Below are 23,891 nucleotides of genomic sequence, written 5' to 3' on the forward strand. Positions count from 1 at the left end.
CCCCCGGCTCTCGCCCATTCGGCGGTTACCAGGTTGCCTCCGGCCTGCTCGGGCCCAGGCGATCCCAGCCAATCCCGAGCTGCCACACTGCGGCACGAGCTCCGGGTGGGAGGGGGGACTTCCGGCCGCCGGGGCGGCTGGTTTCAGACGGCGCGAGGCTGAGGAAGCGCGTCACGCGAGCCGCTCCGCGCCCCGCTGCCGCGACCACAACGCCCGGACCGGTCCTACCCGCCTCCCTCCCTCCCTCCCCCTCCTCTCCTGCCCCGACCCCGCCGGTCGGTCCCGTTCGCCGCCATGGCCATGCGCCGCCGCCTCGCTCTGCTCCCGGGCCTGGCGCTGCTCCTGGCGGCGGCCTGCCCGGCCGCTGACGCCACCTCCGACGTGCTGGAGCTCACGGACGACAACTTCGAGCGGCGCGTGGCCGACACGGGCAGTGCCGGCCTCATGCTGGTGGAGTTCTTCGCGCCCTGGTGAGAAGACCCGGAGCTCCCCGGGAGGCCCGGAGCACAGGGCCGGGCGGGGGCGGCGGGAGGCGCGCAGGCCGGCGGGGGCCGGAGTCCCCACGAGTCGGGGCGGGGGGCAGCTGGGGCCTGGCCGGGCGCGGGGCCGGGCCGCATCCTCGCCGCCGCCGCTGCACTTCCTCTTTGCAAAGCGCCCGAACCGCCTCCCCTCCCGCGGGCCGGACCCCTCCTTCTGTGCACACTTTGTGAGGGAACTTTTTCCTTGTACAGATGAGACTGCAGAAAGCCGCGCTTTGTCGGCATGGACCCCCTGGAGAAGAGGCCCTTGGCCCCCGCCCCCACCCCGTGCCTGCATCTTCCTCCCCTGCCTGCCCCACGCCTCGCAGTCATTGCTTTCCTACCAAGGTCACTTCTGACTGCAGAACAGTTCTTAAGGCCTTTTATTGGCCAGTATGATACATATGAAGCTAATGGATGTTTATAGGACCTTTTCCTGAGAGGGAAAAGTGTGATAAGTATAACATTTCATTTCTGCTACCTCATATGATCCGTTATTTGACTAAAGAGATTTAGGAAGGAGTTGTGATTGTGAAAAAGTCTGGAACTTCCCTTCAGGTAGAAATTGCTGAAGTAAATTAATCGTAGATTTTGTGAGAAACTAATTGTTGGAGAGGGATGAATCTTTTTCAAAGTGATTGGTAGCACTGGTCTCGGCTATTGATTCTGATGCAGGAAGCCTTAGTGTAAATCTGAATAGCTAATTAAGTGTCTACCCCCCCCCCCCAACTTCACTAAGACTAGCATACTTCTATCACCTGACCTCTTCGTTTTGGTCTGTTTTTCACATTTATCTTATTGCCTATTCCTACTAATTCACTTCTTTGGGGACTTGACTCTTCTGAAAATGTGATTTGTGGTTTTTCAGTATAAGATTAGTGTGGTACTGACTTTGTGACCTTGGGCAAGTTCTGCTATAAGTTGCAGAGAAGGTGCAGTCCTACATTGTAGAAATAAGTTTCTTATAATTGACAAAATCACAGGTTTAGTGTCTATTCTGATCCTATTGTGACTAAAATGTATGCCTTAAAATTTGGAAAAATAGGGCATTGCTACAGCTAACAATTGGTACTATTATGTTGTATCAGGAAAGACCTCTCCAAAACTTCAAGGGTCATTCTGTCTAGGTGAGCTTCAAAATTTAATGCCTGTATAACCATAGGTAAGTCACATAACTTATTCTAAGATCTCAGATTTCTTATTTTCACAGTAGGGATGGTCACATTCCCTGTATCATTTTTTGTTGCAGATTCCAAGCATCATAAAAAGGTTATTGGTGTTATTACCTGTTCTTTAAAATCACTAGAAATGTATTGTCCTTATTAAGGACACTTTTCAACTTAATGATAATTCCCTACCCTTGATGATTGTCAACAACACACATAGTATTTTCATATAAATGAGCCCATTTGATTTTTTTTTTTAGGTTTTTGCAAGACAGGGTTAAGTGACTTGCCCAAGGCCACACAGCTAGGTAATTACTATTAAGTGTCTGAGGCTGGATTTGAACCCAGGTACTCCTGACTCTGGGGCTGGTGCTCTGTGCACTGCCCCACTTAGAGGCCTTTAAACAAAACTATTAAAGGTTATACCCACACTTTACAAAGGAGGAAACTGAGACCTGATCTTGGTCACATGACCAAGCATTAGCCTTCAGCTCTTTGTAGTATGCCACACTGCCTATGTTTCTATACATCCTAATATTTAGTCTCCCTGTCCCCTGAAATTAGAATAAGGCATTTCTAGAAACTATCAAAATTCTTATGTGGTTAACATCAAAAGCAAATTACTAAGTCTGTAAATTGTCTTCCAGTTAGATTCATCTATTCTTAATTTACTCTGATGTCTTTTGAAAAACCTTACATGAATTTAGGTATTCAAAGCACTACTCTGCCCAGTGGAAAGTATTCAGATTTTTAAAACTTAAGTTTACCTCCAGTTGCTGTCATCTGATGGCATCTATCCTATTTCAAATTGAAGGCATCTTTTTCCAGTAAACTATTTAGTATCCTTTTTCTAAAGACTACATCTCCCATCATGCACTAAACTATCCCAGGAAATTGGGTGTGGATTCATGCTGTGGTGTCTGTTTTTAATTGGCTTAGAAGATAGCATCAGAAAAAATAAATTTTATATATAACTTGGAGTTATACTTGATTAATATTAATACCTAAATGAAACTTATAATGGGACCTTCAATACAAATTACTAAAATTTATGCTTTAAAACTTTTTAATTGGAAATATTAATTGAATAGTGTGTTCCTTCATGGATACCAATGCTGAGCCTATCTGAACCATTTAGTTTCATTTTTCTCATCTGTAAAAGGATAGTATCAACTTTACAATTCTATTGGAGGATCAAATAGGACAGCAATTATAAAGTGCTTTGTAAACTTTAGTGCTATATAAATGTCACTTATCACTAAAGTCTAAAAAGTTTCTTAGCAGAGTAAAATAGATTTATTTTAAGTATTACTTTATATTTTAAAGAGCTTTCTAATTCCAGTGCAGTTATATCATTATTTTATGGATTTCTCATTCCCTTTCTCTTTTAGTTTCTTCTCACTGAATGGCATTGGTATTGTTCCTAATAAAGAGATAGTAACTGTTTTGAAAAAAATGTGGATAAATTACTATTGAATTTTCCTTGTGTCATTCTTTGTTTCTGTAAGGAAATTAATAGTTCTGCTTAATTTTTCTTAAAAATCAAGGCTATTGATTTGTGGTAGCAATTGAAATGCTTGACTATGGCCTCTAATTCAGCAGCAGATGTGTTCTTTGTCCTCTTAAAGAAACAAAAATAGAAAGTTTTTAAAAATTGAGAAGTTAAATATTTTTATATTAAAGCACTTGGAACAATGGAATGAGCAAAAATTTCTACTCATTCCAGTCAGTGATTTGGATTTATATCTTGGCTCTTCCCCATGCTACCTATGACATTTGTCAAGTCACTTTGAGTTTCCACTTCTCATTTTTAATTACTTGTTAAATGAAGTGATTGACTTGGTGATGTCCCTTGGGTTATAAAAATCTGATAATCGGGATCTAATCTTTGAATAAGCTAGCTCATTCTTTCTTTAATGACCTTGCATTACTGTTTTTTCCCCCTTCATTTAGAATAATAAAATTAAAAAACTCCATCCTTGTGAAATCCTACTTGTACTGTTCAGGGCCCAAGTTCTTTACTAAATCTTTACCAACTGAGTCTTCTTTTTCTGAACAAGTTCTTATAACACTTATTGCTACATTGAGTCCAGTCTCAATCAGTTTGCAAACTCCTTGAAAGAAAATTATATAATATATATATATATGAAAGAATAATTTTATGTTTTATATCCCCCAATGCCTAATAGAGTCCTGTATTGAATGACCTATCAGTTAGCAAGCATTTATGAACTAAGCATTTATCCCTGGATTTATGAAGACAAAAAAGAAATAGTCCCTGCCCTCAAAGAGCTTGTGTCCTATCAATAGCATTTAAGAAAAAAAACTACTTAATGAAAAGAATAGAATGTCTAGTAAACCAGAATTTCTAGTACCTATTTAGTTTTCTGGATTTGTCAAGTATAACATATTAAAACAGTCTCTATGGTAGAGATTTTGAGGTATTAGTGGCTCATAATTCAGAGATCTAAATGTTTGCAGATAGATCCTATCTTTTCTACTGAAAGAACCTTTTAAAAATCATTAGGACTATTTACATCTGACTTCAGCTAAACAGTAAATGAATCTCTGGTCAAATTGACCAAACAAATGTTTCACTTTTACCTTCTTGATTACATGTAATATAAATTAATTTAACTGTTTTATCTTTTTTGTTTGCCTCTATCCCTTGTTTAGCTATGAATTCTCCCTCCAGCCATGCCTCTGAAAGGAACCTGATTTTATGTGACCTTTAATAATCATTTTGCATATACATTTTTAGCTAATTATGGTACATGATGTAATATATGGTCTAAATTTACTTTCCATCATTACTTTCAAGTTTTGGGGGGTTTTTTAGGTTTTTTGCAAGGCAAATGGGGTTAAGTAGCTTGCCCAAGGCCACACAGCTAGGTAATTATTAAGTGTTTGAGACCGAATTTGAACCCAGGTACTCCTGACTCCAGGGCCGGTGCTTTATCCACTATGCCACCTAGCTGCCCCTACTTTCAAGTTTTCTTGTCATTCTTTTCATATATTTGTTGCAACCTAGAATCTAAATTTTTTTTTGTTTTTCAAATTTTAGAATTTTTTTCCCCCAGTCTCACCCCTCCCCCCCAAGCAGTCTGATAATCTTTACATTGTTTCCTTGCTATACATTGAACAAGTTGGGAAAGAAATCATATCTTTAAGGAAAAAATATAAGAGATAGCAAAATTATATAGTAAGATAATTTTTTAAAATTAAAGGTAATAGTCTTTGGACTTTGTTCAAGCTCCATAATTCTTTCTCTGGATACAGATGGTATTCTCCAGATACCCTAAAATTGTCCCTGATTGTTGCACTGATGAAATGAGCAAGTCCATTAAAACTAAAACCATGTTGCTATTAGGGTGTATAATGTTCTTCTAGTTCTGCTCATCTTGGTCAGCATCAGTTCATGCAAATCTTTCCAGGCTTCTCTGAATTTCCATCCCTCCTGGTTTCTAATAGAACAGTAGTGTTCCACGACATAGATATACCCCAATTTATTCAGCCTTTCCTTAATTGATGGACCATTCACTCAATTTCCAATTCTTTACCACCACAAACAGGGCTGCTATGAATATTTTTGTACAAGTGATATTTTTACCCTTTTTCATTATCTCTTCAGGGTATAGACCCAGTAGTGGTATTGCTGGATCAAAGGATGCACACTTTTATTGCCCTTTGGGTGTATAGAACCTAAATTTTTGACATTAGTTGTTTTCATTTTCCTTGTCTAGTCTACCTTCTGTAACTGTCTAGTGCCCCTCTTATGGGATTTAAGTCAGTATATTCCAGTGGAATTTAATATTTTGTTTTTTTAAAACCCATTTTCAAAGAATATTATCCCCTCAGTTGACTTTATTTATCTTAAGTGGTTCTCAAAAGGCATTTCTGAAAAATACTAAGATCTGTACCTTGGATGAATTTTTTTACATGATCCAATTTCATAATCTCATATATCATGTCATTTGAAGTACAGTCTGCAAATTTGAAAGGCAAGGTGGATCATGATTTCTTTAGCAATTTGTAGGCAGTTAGGCTAGTGATGGTCATCTCATCTCTTTTATTTCCTTTATGCCTTCCTATTTTTCTAATTGTTTTTGCTTTTAGTATCAGGGGAAATGTTAGAATATTATCAACTTCTTTGAGTAATCTCTTGGTAATTCCATTGACTTTTAATGTATTGATGTTCAGCTGATTATACTGAGTGTTAGTAATATTCCTTGCTCCTCTGAATTCATTATACACTTGGGGTTCTACCAATGCTCTTGGGGCAGAAGAGCAGGTGTCCCTTACAGCTCACTGGACAGAAATAGTTGACAAAACAACCTCCATGATCATCTCTTATATAGCCAGGTCAGGTGAGTAGTGTGGTACTTAAATACATTTGTTGGTTTTTTGTTTTTAAATTTTTTATTTATTAAGCCAAGACAAAATTGTGTGACCTTTCTGTAGCAAAAAATAGAGGATGGGAAAAAACCCAACTGTTATATTCACATTTCTTTTCCCCCCACCTCTTCTGCTCAAGATTTGGTCCCCGTGGTCTTTTAACAAAATTCTCCCAGCAGCAGGGTTCTTTTTCTTTTCTTTTTTAAAATGTTAAATATTTTATTTTTTCCAATTACATACAAGGGTAGTTTTCTGTAATCATTTTTTGGAAAGGTTTTGGTTTTACATTTTTCCTCCTTCCCTTCTTCCTCCCTGATAGAACTTTAAAATGAGAAATATATGCCCTGTAAGGGCCCTTCTAACTCTAAATCATCTCTGAGCTTATGAATTGATCATAATTTGCCTTAATTTTCCTTTTTCTTAAAAAAAAACCCCAACAGATTGTACCTTGCTCATATGGTGTCTAAAAATAAAAAGTCTTTACAGTAATACTTTTATTATATCTTTATGCCTTCATCTTAGCAGAAAGCTCCCAAATTGGGGAAGTGACATTTACTTATCAGGAATGGAATATTAAGGTGTTTAGACTTGGCTACATATGTCATCATTCTGGACGTTCTTTATAAGATAGCTTGGTTGTTCTCCTTGGGAGATCTGCTGGATCTCCCAGTTTTCATTAAAAAAAAATGAATCTATTGAGGAGTGTTAATGATTTTGTTTCTGCTTATTTGCAAGAAACCTCTTGATCCTGAAAGTCTTGTGTAGAGACCTGGTGAGGACTTACATTATGCTATAGTACGGTCAGAAGGAATGAAAGAAGACGAGTGTCTTAATTTTTCCTTTCTGTCCATTATTTTCTGTTCCTTTCCTTATCCCATTACTCAGTGCTTACCCAGCTCAAGGAATTCTTTGCTGATTTATAACTTTCATACCCTATTTCTTGCTGTTCCATGAATAAGACATTTTATCTTTATTCTGGGTATTTCCTCTGGTTGTTATTCATTCCTAGAATGCTCTTGTGTATCTCTGCCTCTTAGTTTCTCTTGCTTCCTTCAAGCCTCAACTGTAAAATCCTACCTTCTACAGGAAGCCTTTCTTAATTCTTTTTAATTCTAGTGCCTTTGCTCCATTAGTGATTTCCTGGTTCTCCTTAACATAATTTATACATATTTGTTTTCTTTTCTCTTCCATTAGTTTGTGAGCCCTGGGAGGGTAGGGATTGTCTTTTGCCTTTCATTGTATCCTTAACACTTAGCTCAAATCCTGGCACATAATAGGTAAAAAGTAAATGCTTATTGGCTACCTGACTAAAAGTAATGGAGGAAAATCTCCTTAATAACAATCCACTAAGGCTTATTACAGCAAGATTTTTGGTATCTTCTGGTAATTTATTGATTACATTTTTACAACACTTTTGGAAGGTATGGAGTGACTTGGCTTCCTTTGGAGCTATTATTTGGTATTGCCATCTTATCCTCTCTTTAGTCATAAGATGAATTAAGTTCATGTCCACTTTCATAGTATACCTATGAATTAATTCCATATCCAGTCAAAATTTAAAAGGGCCATATTTTGTTTTTATTTCACTTTCATTAGGTTTATCATTTATTTCCCTCTTTTTAATATCACCTTTGACTTAAATCCTCCTTTACCTTCCCTATGCAAGAGAACCATCCCCTGTAACAGAATGGGGAAAATAAAGGGGATAAGAGAACATACTGCTTCTGATCTTTGCTACTCCTGTGGTAGCATTCTCCAATTAAATTTAGACTTTTTCCTTTGGGAACTCTGCTATAATCTAAGATCAATGGGTATCAGTGGGCTAACAATACCATGTGATAGATTATTCTTACTAATAGTTTTTGGAACCTTTCTTATTAGGAAAAAAAAGTTAACAAATTGATAGCATCATAAGATTTAGAGCTGAAAGGTATCATTTTGTTGTTGTTAAATTATTTTCATTTATATTCAACATTCTGTGATCAGATTTGGAGTTTTCTTGGCAGAGATATTAGAGTGATTTGCTGTTTATCTTCACCAGCTCATTTTGCAGATGAGGAACTGAGGCAAACAGAATTGAGTCACTTATCCAGGGTCACACAGTTAGTGTCTGAGGTTAGACAAACCTAAGACCTGGGAAAAACCTTAGCTTACAAAGGCCAGATTCTTCTACTACAACCAGATCTATCTCCAGTTGTCCTGATTTATATGTTGCCATTGGACTCAGGTTGACTCTGGAAGAAAGAGTGAGGTTGTTGAGTCTGCACAGCCCTGCCTCACTTAGATACAGTTCACTTGTTAGTCATGACATCATCTTTTTGATGTCATCTGAACTTTAAGAATGAAGGACAAACAATAACATTTAGAGTCTAGCTTTGAACTCATGAAGATGAATCTTCCTAACTCCAGGCCTAGCACTTTATCCAGTACACCATCTAGCTACCCCAAAAGGTACCATAAAGATTATTAAATACAGTCTTCTCATTTTAAAAGAGGAAACTTCAGACTCAAAAAGGTTAAGCATCTCATCTAAAGCCACACAAGTAGGTTTTTTTAGATTTTTTTTTTTTTGAAAGGCAGTGGGTTAAGTGGCTTGCCCAAGGCCACACAGCTAGGTAATTAAGTGTCTGAGGGCGGATTTGAACTCAGGTACTCCTGACTCCAGAGCCGGTGCTCTATCTACTGTGCCACCTAGCCGCCGTGCCCCCCCCCCCCCCCCCCAGGTAGTATTGACAGAGCTGTTATTCATTTTCAGGTCCTTTGACTCCAAATCCAGTACTCTTTTACCACACTACATTGATTATATTGAACATTGACTTTTTCTGTTTTAGGTGTGGACATTGTAAGAGGCTTGCCCCAGAATATGAAGCCGCAGCAACCAGGCTAAAAGGAATAGTTCCTTTAGCAAAGGTGAGCGTTACTGGATTTTGTAATAAGTGATTCTTTTGACAATATGGAAATTTTAGTCCTGGAGTTCCAGGATTATGGTACTAGGGAATACCATTTTTATTCTACCATCAACTCAGTGCTCAAAAGTTCAGTAATCAGATTAATATTGATTGTGATCCATGTTGCCTAGAGAGCTAAGGACGTTACATTGGCTGATTTGGATTAGAGCACACTTTTCATCACATAGTCATAAAAATGGTCTAAATGAAAATGATTTCCTAGAAGAGAATGATAACATGCTGCTCTTGGTTTTGTGTTCTGAATTCGAGGCATCAGCAAAATGTTTTAATAAATGTTAGAATTATAGAAGATAATAAATAAATATTAATTATATGAGGGATCATTAAAAAAGTTAATAATAACTGATAAGAAAAGAATTAGTAGTTCAAAAGCACAGGAAAATTTCTTAATCTGACTAAGGGTAGCATCAGTTAGGAAAGATGCGAAGCATGTGTTAGAGCTAGAGAAGAGAAAAATTATCTTGTTTGGAAGATGAGGGTAAACATCAGGATTAGAAAGACACTAATATAAAATGGATATTATCATTTCTCCCAACCTCTACTACAGATGGGAGTTATAAATACTGACTAATTGGGAAGTAAACCAGACTAAGTCATTCTTGATGACACGTGGTTGTTAGGAGAAGAGAATAATTATGATCAGTGAAATGATAGGCAGACTTGATTGTGTATTTCATGATAACATTTATTCTTCAACTGTCACTTCTAGAATGGGGTTATGCTATAGTTATAGTTATGCTATAGCAAATTCACAATTCTTGATCAAATGAACAGTTTAAAATCTTTTGATTCTGTTTTTGAGTATTTAACTTCTATGGCTAATCATATCACTTAGCATCAGATTGAAAGGACTGACCTAGTAACTTTGCCCAAACTAAGTGATGAGATTGACTATAGACATTGACCCTTTAAACATTTAAGGGTGAAGTGTTAACCAGAGAACAAAGGCTCTAACTGAGGTAGTTCAAAATGTCTTGATAGGGTGGGATGAGTAAATGTGTGGGTGGACATGCACCCTTTACTGAATTTGTTTATAGTTGTATTTAAATTAATTGAACATATATTATGAGAACTATCACTTTTTATCATTGAAGATGATAGAGAATAGACTTCATATAAGTATACAATTGAAATAGTAGTACTCTTTTATAATACCTCATAGATAAAATTGGACTTGCCTCACTCTGTTGTACCTGACCATTGAATTGTCTCCAAAAGTCAAAGGTCAGTTGGCCTCAAATCTTTGGGGACTCAAGAGTTGTCAAAAATTTTGAATTTTTTCCTATTGAAAAGAAATTTGATGTATTTGTATTTTTAGGTTGACTGTACTGCCAACTCAAATACCTGTAATAAATATGGTGTCAGTGGCTATCCCACCCTGAAAATATTTAGAAATGGTGAAGAATCAGGTGCCTATGATGGCCCTCGGACAGCTGGTAAGGAAATTGGACTTCATTCTCATAGAATTGTACTTACTGTGCCTGTCTTTAAATTTCCTTTTTTTTCCTTTTGAAATCTCCATAGGGATTTCAAGAGGCCATAGGCTCTTAGCATTTTTTGCCCAATGTCTATTTAAAGTTTCAGTGTTACAGGATTTACATACTGACACGCTGTAATAAACATGAATGTGGGAAGTACTTAAACTTGTGTTTTAGGACTACTCTTTAAAATAATAAGTATTTTTTTTCTGGGTCTATTCAAATGAACAGCTTCTGAATCTCCCAATAAATGAGCCTTAATACTGTTTTATTGCAATGTTAGATCTGACTCATGATTCCTTTTAGTGGAACTTAAATTGTCCTGACAGGTGCACAATGAAGTTTCAGTTTTAATAGAAAATGGTGTACTTAAATGTATTACTTTGTTGTGAACTTTCACTTTTGTCTTCTAAGATGGAATTGTGAGTCATCTGAAGAAGCAGGCAGGACCTGCCTCACTTCCTCTCATGAGTTCTGAAGATTTTGAGAAGTTCATTAGTGACAAATCTGCTTCTGTGGTGGGTGAGTAGCAAAAAGGTGGTCATGAAAAAAAAATCAAGAGTCCAAAATCCACTTTCTTAGAGGAGCAGCATAGTTAATGTAATTAAAAGTCCTAGTGCTTATTTATTTGATATACAAACTTCATTTCATCTAGGTATCAAGATAATGCCTTTATTTTCTTTTGCTTTTTCAGACCTCTAGATTCAGCTTATTTAATAAGGTTTAATACTAATTAACTCTATAGCTATCATAGTAATAGGGAAAATTTTAAGTGAATATATGAAGCAAGTCATTCCAAAGACTATTTGAATAGTTTGTTCTAAAAATTGCGTTTAAAGCAAATATACACTCACTATATAGAATAGGACTATGGCAAATGGAAAAATTAAATAAAATAAAATTAGTAGCTAGATATTTGAGCAGGGAAGATTGAATCCTATGGATGGATAATTTGAGAATACCCTTATAATTGTATGGCACTTGAATAAATACTGTGAGATAAAAATAAAGTTGGCAAGAAGAGGCTACCTAAGTTACTTAATGGGAATGGTATTTAGGTCTTGAATTTTTTTCAAAGTTCAATGAAATTCCACTGGAGCACTCCACTTATTTTTGACTGTACTCTGAGCATTACTGATGCATGTGATATCTAGTTACCTTAAACATAGAAGCTTAATCATTTTAAAACTGGAGTGGATTTTAGTGCTCATCTATTCCAACACCAATAGGGAACTGGGGCTTAAAGTAATAAAATGATTTGTCCAAAGTTAAATAAGCCATTGAGACAGCTAGGACAGCATCTACTGCTCTGTCCTTTAGTAGTCAGTGGGCATTTACAAATGTTTACTGTGTGTCTGGGGCTATGCTAAGCACTAATGATACTTTAAAAAAAAGAAAAGAGTCCTTGAACTTAAGGAATTTATATTCTAATGGAGGAGACCATATGTAAACAGGTAGGTATAAGATATATACAAAAATAGGTAGAGAGTATTTTGGAGAGGGGAAAGCATTAGCAGCTATTTGGGGGAGAAGGGCCTTTGCAATAGGTAAGATTTGATCTCCATCTTTAAAGAAGTCAGAAAAACTTAAAAATTGATATTGAAGGGGCTTAACATTCTCAACTGCTTCTCTCTTCTAAAATTCTTGGTGAGGTTTTAAGCTTTCTGTCTGCCTATCTTAGAGGACAATAGCTAGGTCAGAAGTGTTGGTGTCATAAACATAAAGATGTTATAAATACAATATATGTATAAAGAGACAAAGCCATTAAAGTAGTTTTGTGTATTCAGTGTAAACCTAAATTGTCTACAACATACTGAAATCTTTGGGCCTCTTATCCCTTTTTTTGAAAATGAGAAAAAATTTTAAGTTAAGAGAATTGTTTATAGTGTTCCTCTGCATTTATCTTGATACTTTTTTGTTCTTCCTATATAGGTTTCTTCAAAGACTTATTCAGTGACTCTCACTCAGAGTTCCTAAAAGCAGCCACAAACTTGAGAGAAAATTACCGCTTTGCACACACTAATGTTGATACTCTGCTGAAGAAGTATTATGCTGGTGGAGAGTAAGTAGCCTAAGGAATATAAATAGTTAATTCTGGTGGCCAAGGCATTGACATTGTGCAAAACTGTATTGTTTTGAGGTCATTTTTTCCAGATGACTGATTTTAGAAAGCCCACTCTCCATTCCTTAGGTGGCATTATGTAGGTAAAGTATCATCAAGGAGGCTATTACCAATGAACTCAGTAATTATGACTTGTCACCAAGAATTCTTGTGCATAAACATATTATCTCACTGGCTGAGGGTGCGTCTTGTTCTTACTATATAGATATTTTTACCCTTTGTAATATTTTTACAATGGGATATGATGGGATGCCTTTAAAAACCTTTTCACCTTTTTCTACAGAAAATATTTCTCACTGTATAAACCAAACCCTAGAAAATTGTTTAACATTTGATGGAAGTCTGTATTGACTTGTTTAGAGTAATACCTGCTATAAGGTATAAAATTCTAACTTCCTGTGGTACAATCACTGAGCTAAAGGATATTTAAGGAAGATTACTAGTGTTAAATTTCTTGACTTGTTCCTTTCCCTTCTCTTGTTTTTTTTCCATGTATATGTATCCAGATTACTGTCTGCAAATATATATAGATGGTTGAATAGCTGGACCCAAAAAATAGTCAGTAGTTGGAGGTCTCCAGGGATCTGTGCTTGGCCTTGTGCTCTTTAACCCTCTCTCAGAGACTTGTTATAGTGAATACAAAACTGGCCTTTAGGAGACCTGGGTCAAATCCCACTTCTCACACAGATCTCTGACCTGGGGCAAGTCAATTAACCTTTCAGCTCCCTAAGCTGATTTAGATTGTACTGATCAAACAAAACAAAACCATCTATTAGTGCTTCTGAGAAAAGTATGGGTAGCATGTTTGTTAATAAGATTTGTATATGAGAAAAAAACTAGGAGGGATTTTTTTCCCCAAGTGATATGACTATTAAAATTGGTAATAGATTATTTTGAAAAAAGCCAACATGGACTTATTCCAGGGTAAGGATCTGCTTGTTGCTTACTTAATAATATGTTGAATAACAAGATCCAAAAGAAAGATCTTGACTGTTCTCGAATATTGGATTATATTTTATATGAAATGTAATTGTGAAGTTTATTTTTTAAACCTAATACAAAATGGGCAATTTAGATCTTGATAGCAATTTGGAAAAGCGAGTGAATCTTCAGAAGTGTGGTATGGCCAAAAAAAGGCAACATCCAGCTTATAGGGTTTTGTTGTCTTGGTGTTTTGGTTTTTTTTGCAAGGCAGTGAGGTTAAGTGGCTTGCCCAAGGTCACACAGCTAGGTAATTATTAAGTGTCTGAGGCTAGATTTGAACTCAGGTCCTCCTGACTCCAGGACTCTGTCCACTGCGCCACCTAGTCTAAAACTCATATAAAGTTTTAGACTACATTAAGAGAGTTATTATAGTGACAAGCACCAGAGACAGTCAATTTTTCATAATTCTCCTGCATGGCTCTCATTTTTTTTCCTCCATTTTTGTTCCTCTCTTCTTTGTTTTTTTAAAATAACTTTTTGTGCTCTTCCAAGAGGTCTTTTTGGATTTGAGACCAATTCATAAATGCCTTTGAGGCTTCACATGTCTGTATCTTGTCATTATTTTACTCTTCTGAGATGGGTGGCATTTTTATTGTCCCCTATCAGAACAGTAGTTTTCTGTAGTTATCGTCTGTCTCCCCCCCCCCCCCCCCCCCAATCTTGATAGTTGAGCTCTGCTCCTGGGATAAAAGGAGTATAGTTCCAAACATTTTGTGCTGGGATCTGGTCTCTGGCTTATCACTTGTCAAGGTATTGCCTATGGAGTGGTTGTTCCCACCCCAGTCTCATCTGTTGTACTAGTAGTCCCAGGGCTCTAACTTTGTCTTCCAAGTTGGGTCTGGAATCATCTGCTAGCCTGCTCTCACACTGACATGCTGAGTCTTGACCTGAGCTGTGCTGAGTGACTAAGAGCTTCCCACCCATTTTCCTGCTCTCCTGCCTACTCTGGGCTACACTTTGCTTTTACATAAGAGTCAGGCCTTTACTGAAGTTCCTCCATAATATCTTACACTAAGAAATTGTTTCATTCTTTTTTTTGTTGTATCTGTAGCTTTAAGTTGAGTAGAGGCTTCATCTATAGTTGTTTCAGGAAAAGTTCTGTGAGCTTCCTAGCTTTTTCCTGCTCCAGAAGTCTTGGAAACCACATTTTAAGGAGGACCATTTTTAAACTAGAATGGGGTGATGTTTTGCCTGGAGAAAAAGGAATATAGTCCACAATGATTGTCATATAGAGAAGTAATTAGAATTAGCTCTCCATTAACATCAGAGAGTAAAACTATTAGGATATGGATGGCAATTGCAGAGAAGTAGATTCAAGTTTGATGTTAGCCAAAAGCTATTGATTGATTCAAGTTAGACAAAAGTGAAATTGGCCTCTCAGGGTAATGAGTTCTTAGTCATTATAAAGCACAAACTGGATGATTCCTGATTGAGTATAAAATAGGACTTACTAAGATACAGGTTGGGGGGTGGCTAGGTGGTGCAGTGGATAAAGCAGCAGCCCTGGAGTCAGGAGTACCTGGGTTCAAATCCAGTCTCAGACACTTAATAATTACCTAGTTGTGTGGCCTTGGGCAAGTCACTTAACCCCATTTGCCTTGCAAGAACCTAAAAAAAAGATACAGGTTGAATTTTTAAATTCAGGGCTCTGGAAATAGAAGTCAAGGAATAAAAAGAATACTTGGTGTAAAAACTGGAAATAAGTTTAGATTTCTGTCGCAGAGTCTCAGGAAAACTAAGACTAAAACCTCAGCTAAATTAAGAGGATGAGAAAGAGAGAGAACCTGATTCTTGGGTTTTTTTTTTTTTTTGTTGTTGTTGTTTTGTTTTTGTTTTTTTACTTTTTGCAAGGCAATGGGGATTAAGTGGCTTGCCCAGGGCCACACAGGTAGGTAATTATTAAGTGTCTGAGGCCAGGTTTGAACTCAGGTACTCCTGACTCCAGGGCTGGTGCTCTGTCCACTGTACCACCTAGTGCCCCCCTCCCCAGAACCTGATTCTTAAACTGGCCAAAAGTGAATAACATTTTTGACAGATAATTGGGTTATTGGACAGGGGAATCTTTTAAATTGAATCTAGTAACTATAATTGCCAACCTGTTTGTATCCTGATTATAGTTACACCTGTGATTTACCACCCACTGAGGAAAATTGAAAGGGTGTGTGTGGGGGGGGACTATATATATATATATATATATATAATTTTTATTTTTTTAGGTTTTTGCAAGGCAAATGGGGTTAAGTGGCTTGCCCAAGGTCATACAGCTAGGTCATTATTAAGTGTCTGAGGCTGGATTTGAACTTGGGTATTCCTGACTCCAGGGTCGGTGCTCTATCCACTGCACCACCTAGCCGCCCCTAAGGGAGACTATATTCTTAAAGTTATGTGCCCCAGGAAATGTACCTAAATCCTTGAGTGATGGCAGCAAAGGCAATCAGCTTGATTTTTTTTTGTCTGAGAGATTGTTGTAAATCTGCTAGAATAACTAGAATAACTTGGAATAAATAGAGCCTAGCTGTAAAGCATTTTTGTAAAGCAATTTGCTCACCACCTCTTATTATTTTAATACTGTCTTCCTTTTAGAGGTATCATTTTGTTCCGGCCTCCACATCTGGCTAACAAATTTGAGGAAAACACTGTACTATACAAAGAAGAAAAGATAACTAGTGGCAAAATTAAAAAATTTATCCAGGACAACATGTAAGTACTTCCCTCATACCTTGATTCAGGTGTCTTTTTTCCATTATGCTACTGTAGTCCTGTCATTCAACAGTAATATCTCTAGACCTTGACATGTCTGGGCTTCATATAATAAAAACTCATTTGGACTTGAAAAGAACTTTAGCAATAATATTTCAAATCCATTTTATGTCAACATTTAGATCTTTGTGTGATCCAGCATATACTACCTAAGTACTTTTGTTTATTTTTCCCTTTTAAATTTTTTTTTACAATTCAATTTTATTTTCAGTTATGAATTATCTCCCCTGTCCTTTGAGAAACCAAGAAAAATAAAATCCATTACAAATATATTTAATTCAGCAAAATAAATTCCTGTATTAGCCATGTCTCCCCCAAAAATATGCTAAGCAAAATAAATACTAAGATACTGCCAATTTTTAATGTTGTGATTTCTTTCCAAGTGATTGCAACTAGCCAGATTGGTAATGGATTATTTTGTTTCAGTTTTGGTATTTGCCCACACATGACAGAAGACAACAAAGACTTATTCCAGGGCAAGGATCTCCTTGTGGCTTATTATGATGTGGACTATGAGATGAATGCTAAAGGATCCAACTACTGGAGAAACAGGTAAATAACAGAAAGTAAATGGAATCATACTTTTCCTCCCTACCTTTGTTCCCTCCTTTTGAATTTTATCAGTGCTCTGAATATGTTTCTATGTTTTGTGTCTCCCAAACACTTTCTGTAAAGATCGGGGTGACTTTAGGCTTTTGTCTTAAGCCTTCTGATTTGGGAGAATCATTACTTCCAATACCACTTCCCAGGACTGAAGGAACTAGAACTATTTTTGCAATCTTAGCATGCATTGCATGTGTATATGATTTTATTGGGACTCAGGTGAAAAATGGGAAAGATGTACCCAGGTTTTTTATTAAGGTTTGCCTTTTTAAAGTTTTGCCTTCCCAGAGGAATTGTATCTGAAAGTTAAAGCTGTGTTTACATGTCTATTTATCCCTTTTATTGTACTTTCCTCAGCAAGAAGCTTTATAGTCAAAGCCAGTAGGATTAATTCAGCACTATGAATTTAATAGCTAGTAGCTAACATTACATAGTGCTTACTCTGTTTCAGGTACTAGACTAAAAATTTTATAGTTTTCTCATTTGATTCTCACAACAGCACTGGAAGGTAAGGTACTAATATTACCTCCATTTTACAGATGAGGAAACTGAGACACAGGTTAAATGACTTGTCCAGTAGATGAGGCTAGATTTGAACTTGGGTCTCTCAGCCTCCAGGGCTGGCACTCTATTTAGTGTGCTTCCAATTGCCTTTTAATAGCAAAATTGAATGACGAGACTTAAACTTAGTAGGCTAGGGTAAAATTAAGGTGACACCTTTTTCCTTTGTTTCAGAATCAGATAATCTTAGAAGAACATCTAACTATAACTTGAAGATTTGTCACTTGCTACTTAGTTTCATAGTGTTATTCTGATAAATATCTCTTGTTCTAAACAGAGTAATGATGGTGGCAAAGAAATTCCTGGAAGATGGAAAGAAACTCAACTTTGCTGTTGCTAGTCGCAAGACTTTTAGCCATGAGCTTTCTGAGTTTGGCTTGGAAAGAACCTTTGGAGAAGTGCCTGTTGTTGCTATCAAAACTTCGAAAGGAGAGAAATATGTTATGCAAGAGGAGTTCTCGTAAGTTGATGATTTCTTTTGATTGGGGGAAGGGGGTTGAAAAGGAAATGTGAAAATCTGTTTTCCTGCCATTAAGCGATCAAAAAGGAAGTAGAGTAGAAGGAAGAGTTATTTAATTATGATTGGCCATTAGTACTTTTAGACTATTTAAATAACTCTATAGTCAGGATCCTGATCTCGGTATCCATCTTACTCAGCAGAAACAACCTGACAATTCTTTTTTTTTTTAATTAATTTTTATTAAAGATATTATTTGAGTTTTACAATTTTTCCCCCCAATCTTACTTCCCTCCTCCCACCCCCCACCCCCCATGGAAAGCAATCTGTCAGTCTTTACTTTGTTTCCATGTTGTACCTTGATCCAAATTGGGTGTGATGAGAGAGAAATCATATCCTTAAAGAACAGAAGAGAAGTCTAAGAGGTAACAAGATCAGACAAAAAGATATCTGTATTTTTCTAAATTAAAGGGAATAGTTCTTGAACTTTGTTCAAACTCCACAGCTCCTTATCTGGATACAGATGGCACTCTTCTTTGCAGACAGCCCAAAATTGTTCCCGATTGTTGCACTGATGGAATGAGCGAGTCCTTCAGGGTTGAACATTACTCCCATGTTGCTGTTAGGGTGTACAGTGTTTTTCTGGTTCTGCTCATCTCACTCAGCATCAGTTCATGCAAATCCCTCCAGGCTTCCCTGAAATCCCTTCCCTCTTGGTTTCTAATAGAACAATAGTGTTCCATGACATACATATACCACAGTTTGCTAAGCCATTCCCCAATTGAAGGACATTTAGTTGATTTCCAATTCTTTGCCACCACAAACAGGGCTGCTATAAATATTTTTGTACAAGTAATGTTTTTACCCTTTTTCATCATCTCTTCAGGGTATAGACCCAGTGGTGGTATTGCTGGGTCAGAGGTATGCACATTTTTGTTGCCCTTTGGGCATAGTTCCAAATAGCTCTCCAGAAGGGTTGGATGAGTTCACAGCTCCACCAGCAGTGTAATAGTGTCCCAGATTTCCCACAGCCCTTCCAACTATGATCATTATCCTTCCTGGTTATATTGGCCAATCTGAGAGGTATGAGGTGGTACCTCAGAGAAGCTTTAATTTGCATTTCTCTAATAATTAATGATTTAGAGCATTTTTTCATATGGCTATGGATTGCTTTGATCTCCTCATCTGTAAATTGCTTTTGCATATCCTTTGACCATTTGTCAATTGGGGAATGGCTTTTTGTTTTAAAAAATATGACTCAGTTCTCTGTATATTTTAGAAATGAGTCCTTTGTCAGAATCATTATTTGTAAAGATCAACCTGACAATTCTTAAAGAATAGTGGTTTTGAACTACACCGAGTCAATTTTAGATTTTTCCTTGCTCATCCCCCCTTTTTTTTTTAACATGGAGTAGATTTAATCTGGGCCTTTTATAGTCCATTTTGACAGACACATGAGTAAACCTAAACTTTTATTTTCACTTTAATTTCATGGGTCAGATGAGGCTGAGGTCAAGAGTCACTTAAGCAACCAGGGAAATGTGACTGGGTAATAAGCATTTTTAGTTCTTTTACATAAAAATAATTCCCCACTTTTCCTCTTTCTGCACACTTTCAAATCTACATTCAGTATCTTGGAAATAAAGAAGTGAGTAATAAAAGCCCAACTGGCTATATAGTATATAGGCTTTTCCCTATTCTGCCACTAGCTTCTCCACCTGCTCTAAGGCAGGCATGCTGCTTCTGATTTTCTTGTCTTTTACAATATTGGAATCAAAGCTGAAGGAGGAGATGTTGCTGGAGACTATTTGTAAAGCTAAATCTTGGTTACAAGAGTCTTTATTTTATTTTGTTTTTTCATCTTTTAGCCGTGATGGGAAGGCCCTTGATCGATTCCTGCAGAATTATTTTGATGGTAACCTGAGGAGATACTTAAAGTCTGAACCTATCCCAGAGAGTAATGATGGACCTGTGAAGGTAAGAACTGGTGGATCTGACCAGACTAATATGAAGCTGTCTCTTCTATTTACAAGACTATGTTAAATGTATCCAAGAGCATTGCCAAGGTCACATTTATACTTTAACAGTGGAAATTTGACAATCCTTTCTAAGATCTATAGCCTCAAGGCCATAGAATTCTAAAGAAGATGATCTTTAAACTCAGTTTATGTTGCCTTTTGGGGTTAGGAGCACGCCCCCTTTCTAATGGATCAGATATTAACATCAGGATTACAAATTCCTTGGAATAGTACTTTTGATATTTGTTGATGCCATGAGATCTTCCTTTTAACAGGTATAAGCAGTACTTGTCAGGTTAAAGAGTTGTTTTTATGAGACATTGAAAGAAATGGAGAAATTTTCCTGAGGGTTCAACTATTTCTGGCTGTGGCTTTTAATTTTTCATGAAGATTGTTTATTTGGCAAACATGGCAGTGATGTATCTTTTCAGTGAGATGGAGTATTTCTCCACATACAGAAAATTAATCTTGTATTTTTTTAATAACGGGAAAATATTCCTTTTCTTCCCCCTCTACTCTCCCCCCCCCTCCCCCAGGTAGTGGTAGCTGAGAACTTTGATGAAATTGTGAATACTGATAAAGATGTACTGATAGAATTTTATGCCCCCTGGTGTGGTCACTGCAAAAACCTGGAGCCCAAGTACAAAGAGTTGGGAGAAAAGGTATGTTTGGACTTCACTCTGAAAATTGACTTTGAGTTGTAAGACTCCATGTGTTTATAACATTCCTTCTTGGCTACTTCAATGTGTACTTTCCACCTAGCAACTATTTTTGACTTTTTAACTGCAACAAACTTAATACTTCTTGTGACTGTCACCTTGTACCTCACCTTGATGAATGACTTGTTTCATCTGCACTTTGAACTTGAGTTATATATGTTTGAGTACTTCAGGCTTAGGCTTAAACTTGAAATAAGATATACCCTGTAATTTCAGCGTCAGCTTAACCTAGGTATAATAGATTCTTCCTCTAAATTAACCTACTTAGTCCTTGTAATTAGTTGCTTATCTAGGCCAGATGGATGTAAACTTTAGACATTTTATGTCTTCAATGGATGAGTTAATGAGATTGGGAGAGTTCTTTCGTCTCTCCTTTTTTCCTTTACCCCCCCCCCCCAAAAAAAATATGCAAACTAGGAGATCTAAACTGGCACAGCTTTATTACCATGGTTTGAATGGGTATTCCCAGAGAACTGAAGTTTTTTGTTTGTGTGCAAAATGTGACACTGAAGTTTTTTGCTTGTTAGTCAATCATCATTTTGGAGGATCTAATAAGCTTATTATTTTTGTTGTTTTTGTTTATATAGCTCAGCAAAGATCCCAATATTGTCATAGCAAAGATGGATGCTACAGCCAATGATGTGCCTTCTCCATATGAAGTCAGAGGGTAAATGGATTGCAAATTAACTATTGGAATGAACACTTCATTATACCAGGATTGATAAGGATGCTTTCTTAACTGTTTCCCTGATGATATATTACTGGATTTTAGCTGTTTATATATATGGGAGATGGGGATTTTGAAAACTTAATAGTCAGTTTTTTACTTTGTTAGCATTTCCATCTTACTGCAAATTCTTTTAGTTTTCATTATAATTAAGGCAATATTAACTGCCTTCATGCCAAGTCAAAACACAGCTCCTGGTATAGTGCTTGTTACTTTGATTCAGAGCTCTCCATTATATGCCCATGAGTATTACAAGCTATATGAATTCTTACTTGACCGAATATGGTATAATTTGGGTTGCCAGTACTTTTAGGATAAGAGACCATGAAAAGAATCATTTTCAGCATAGTGTTGGGAAAGGGTCTTGGCAGTGTTTTTCTGAAGTCTGTAAACATTCTCTTTTTTCTCCAGCTTCCCTACCATCTACTTCTCTCCAGCCAATAATAAACAGAATCCCCGGAAATATGAAGTAAGTACTTAGTGAAATTATCCCCAAAACATACTTATGGCCATTTCGAAGAAAATAATAATACTGTACTCTCCTGTATTAGGCATTAGTCTGCCGGAATCAGTTTAATTGGTCGTTAATTTACATCCAAGGCTAGAAGTTTCTGGTTTGGAGAATGAGTTTTCCAAACTGGTATAGTTCCCCATGTCCTCAAACTCACTGCCCCAAGAATATTTCAGGAAACATTGTAATCTTGAAAAGTAAAAGAGATCTTAAAGTAGTCTGGGTTGATATTCCAGGATTGAGCAGCCCATCCAGGTCACTTATCTTCTTTTCTGCATCCCTCTTGTATCAAGAATCTCTCTAGAAAAGGAGGTATAATGGAAGTAGGCAGTTGTTTACAAGGTGGACCTTAGTTTATTCTGGGGAAAGAGGGAAGAAAATAACCTTAGGTGATCACTTAGAGGTGGGAAGAGGTAATATATTTTTAATCTAAACAAGAGGAATTTTGTTTAGTTTCTGGATATCACCCACAATTTATTCATCAGTGGGAAGCCCCTTTTCCTTTTGTCTTGATCTATCCCACCCATCTCTCCAAGGTGCTTTTTTTCAGACTAAATAACTTATTTTTTAATATTTCTAGATAAATTAAAAAGAATTTTTTAAAAATGCTTTCACACTTCAGCTCGAAGCCCTTTTTCCCCCTCCATCAGTCCTCTTAGGCAATGAATTTCTTAGCGATTTTTCTTTATTTTTAGGGTGGCCGTGAAGTTACTGACTTTATTAACTACCTACAAAGAGAAGCTACAAATCCTCCCGTGATTCAAGAGGAAAAATCCAAAAAGAAGAAGGCAGAGGAAGATCTCTAAAGTAGCAGCCAAAAACAGACCACTTTGTATAAGGACTCTTTTACCAGTGATGGGGCAGTCAGTGCCTCAGGAATGAGTGGACAGCGTGGATGCCATTTGAATCCTGTTTAAGTTTCTCTAAGCTGTTTCTTTAGGTGCGATGTTAATGGAAACACCAGGACCAGTTGATATTTGTTTTGTGATTTGGGAGGCTGGGGGTGGGGGAGGATTATTTGTGTTGGGGGAATATTGAGGGGATGGGGGGAGTTGAGTTGGGGGTTATTTTCTAATTTTTTTTGTACATTTGGAAGTGACAATAAATGAACCCCCTTTAAACTAAGTTCTTGGGAGGTAGGGGGAATGGAGGTAATAACGTTGGCAGTTAGAGGAGTCAAACCAGAGTTGTCCCTTTTTTTTTCTGCCCAGATTATTTTCTGGTGATTATCAAAGATTTTCGACCATTTTATTCATGGATTCTTCCCAAGCCTGCTTTAGGCCCCAAGGGTGGGTGTTATTTATCCTTGCTAGACATCTGAGACCATTGCTTGTTTATACCTCCCTAGGGCTACTCTGAGCCCTGGAGTATTCTGCCATTGCAGTTCCTGAGCTTGGGTGTGGTTACTCTTACTGAAATTGCTGGCACTAATCTGGGTACAGTTCTATGCATCCGACAATCTGGGATGTGGCATAGTAGCCTTTTATTTGTTAGACCTAATAATGGTAATATTAATCTCAGGGCATTCCTTTTCCTCTTGCTATAATGCTGTATAAAAAAGGATGTACCTAAATGATGCATTTAACTTGCTGTAGATATATGCAAATTTATTATTTTGCTGTTTTTGTGGGTAAGACCTAAATATCCCTTCCTCAGGAATAGTTTTCAGATCACTCAAAAAAGATAGCTAGGACCTCTGGTTTGAGGAAAGTCATTAAGTTCTTAAAGGGAATAGACTTCTTCAGTAACCTCCCTTTGTGTGGGTTAAGTAGATGAAAATTATTACATTCCCTTTTTAAGCACCCTGTTCCTCCTTCAAAGTATTTGACAGCAGATCATTTTATATAAACCATACAAGAATGGTATCATTTGTTTTCAGGTTTGTAAAGAAATTCACGAAACA

At 37.1% G+C, this 23,891-nt stretch overlaps 1 protein-coding gene across 1 annotated transcript; it reads left to right on the forward strand.

Moving 5' to 3' along the window:
- The first annotated feature begins 148 nt into the window (after positions 1–148).
- Positions 149–22,960, forward strand: PDIA3 (protein disulfide isomerase family A member 3). The gene is made up of 13 exons (XM_074235263.1): positions 149–470; positions 8,911–8,989; positions 10,367–10,484; positions 10,941–11,048; positions 12,459–12,588; positions 16,216–16,332; positions 16,819–16,944; positions 17,834–18,016; positions 19,882–19,990; positions 20,568–20,693; positions 21,338–21,417; positions 21,889–21,946; positions 22,684–22,960. The coding sequence occupies exons 1-13, from the start codon at positions 295–297 to the stop codon at positions 22,792–22,794; spliced, it is 1,521 nt and encodes a 506-aa protein (XP_074091364.1). The 5' UTR covers positions 149–294; the 3' UTR covers positions 22,795–22,960.
- Positions 22,961–23,891: the final 931 nt, after the last annotated feature.

The sequence above is a fragment of the Macrotis lagotis genome, chromosome 4 (genome assembly GCF_037893015.1).
Source record: "Macrotis lagotis isolate mMagLag1 chromosome 4, bilby.v1.9.chrom.fasta, whole genome shotgun sequence".
NCBI classification, from domain to species: domain Eukaryota; kingdom Metazoa; phylum Chordata; class Mammalia; order Peramelemorphia; family Peramelidae; genus Macrotis; species Macrotis lagotis.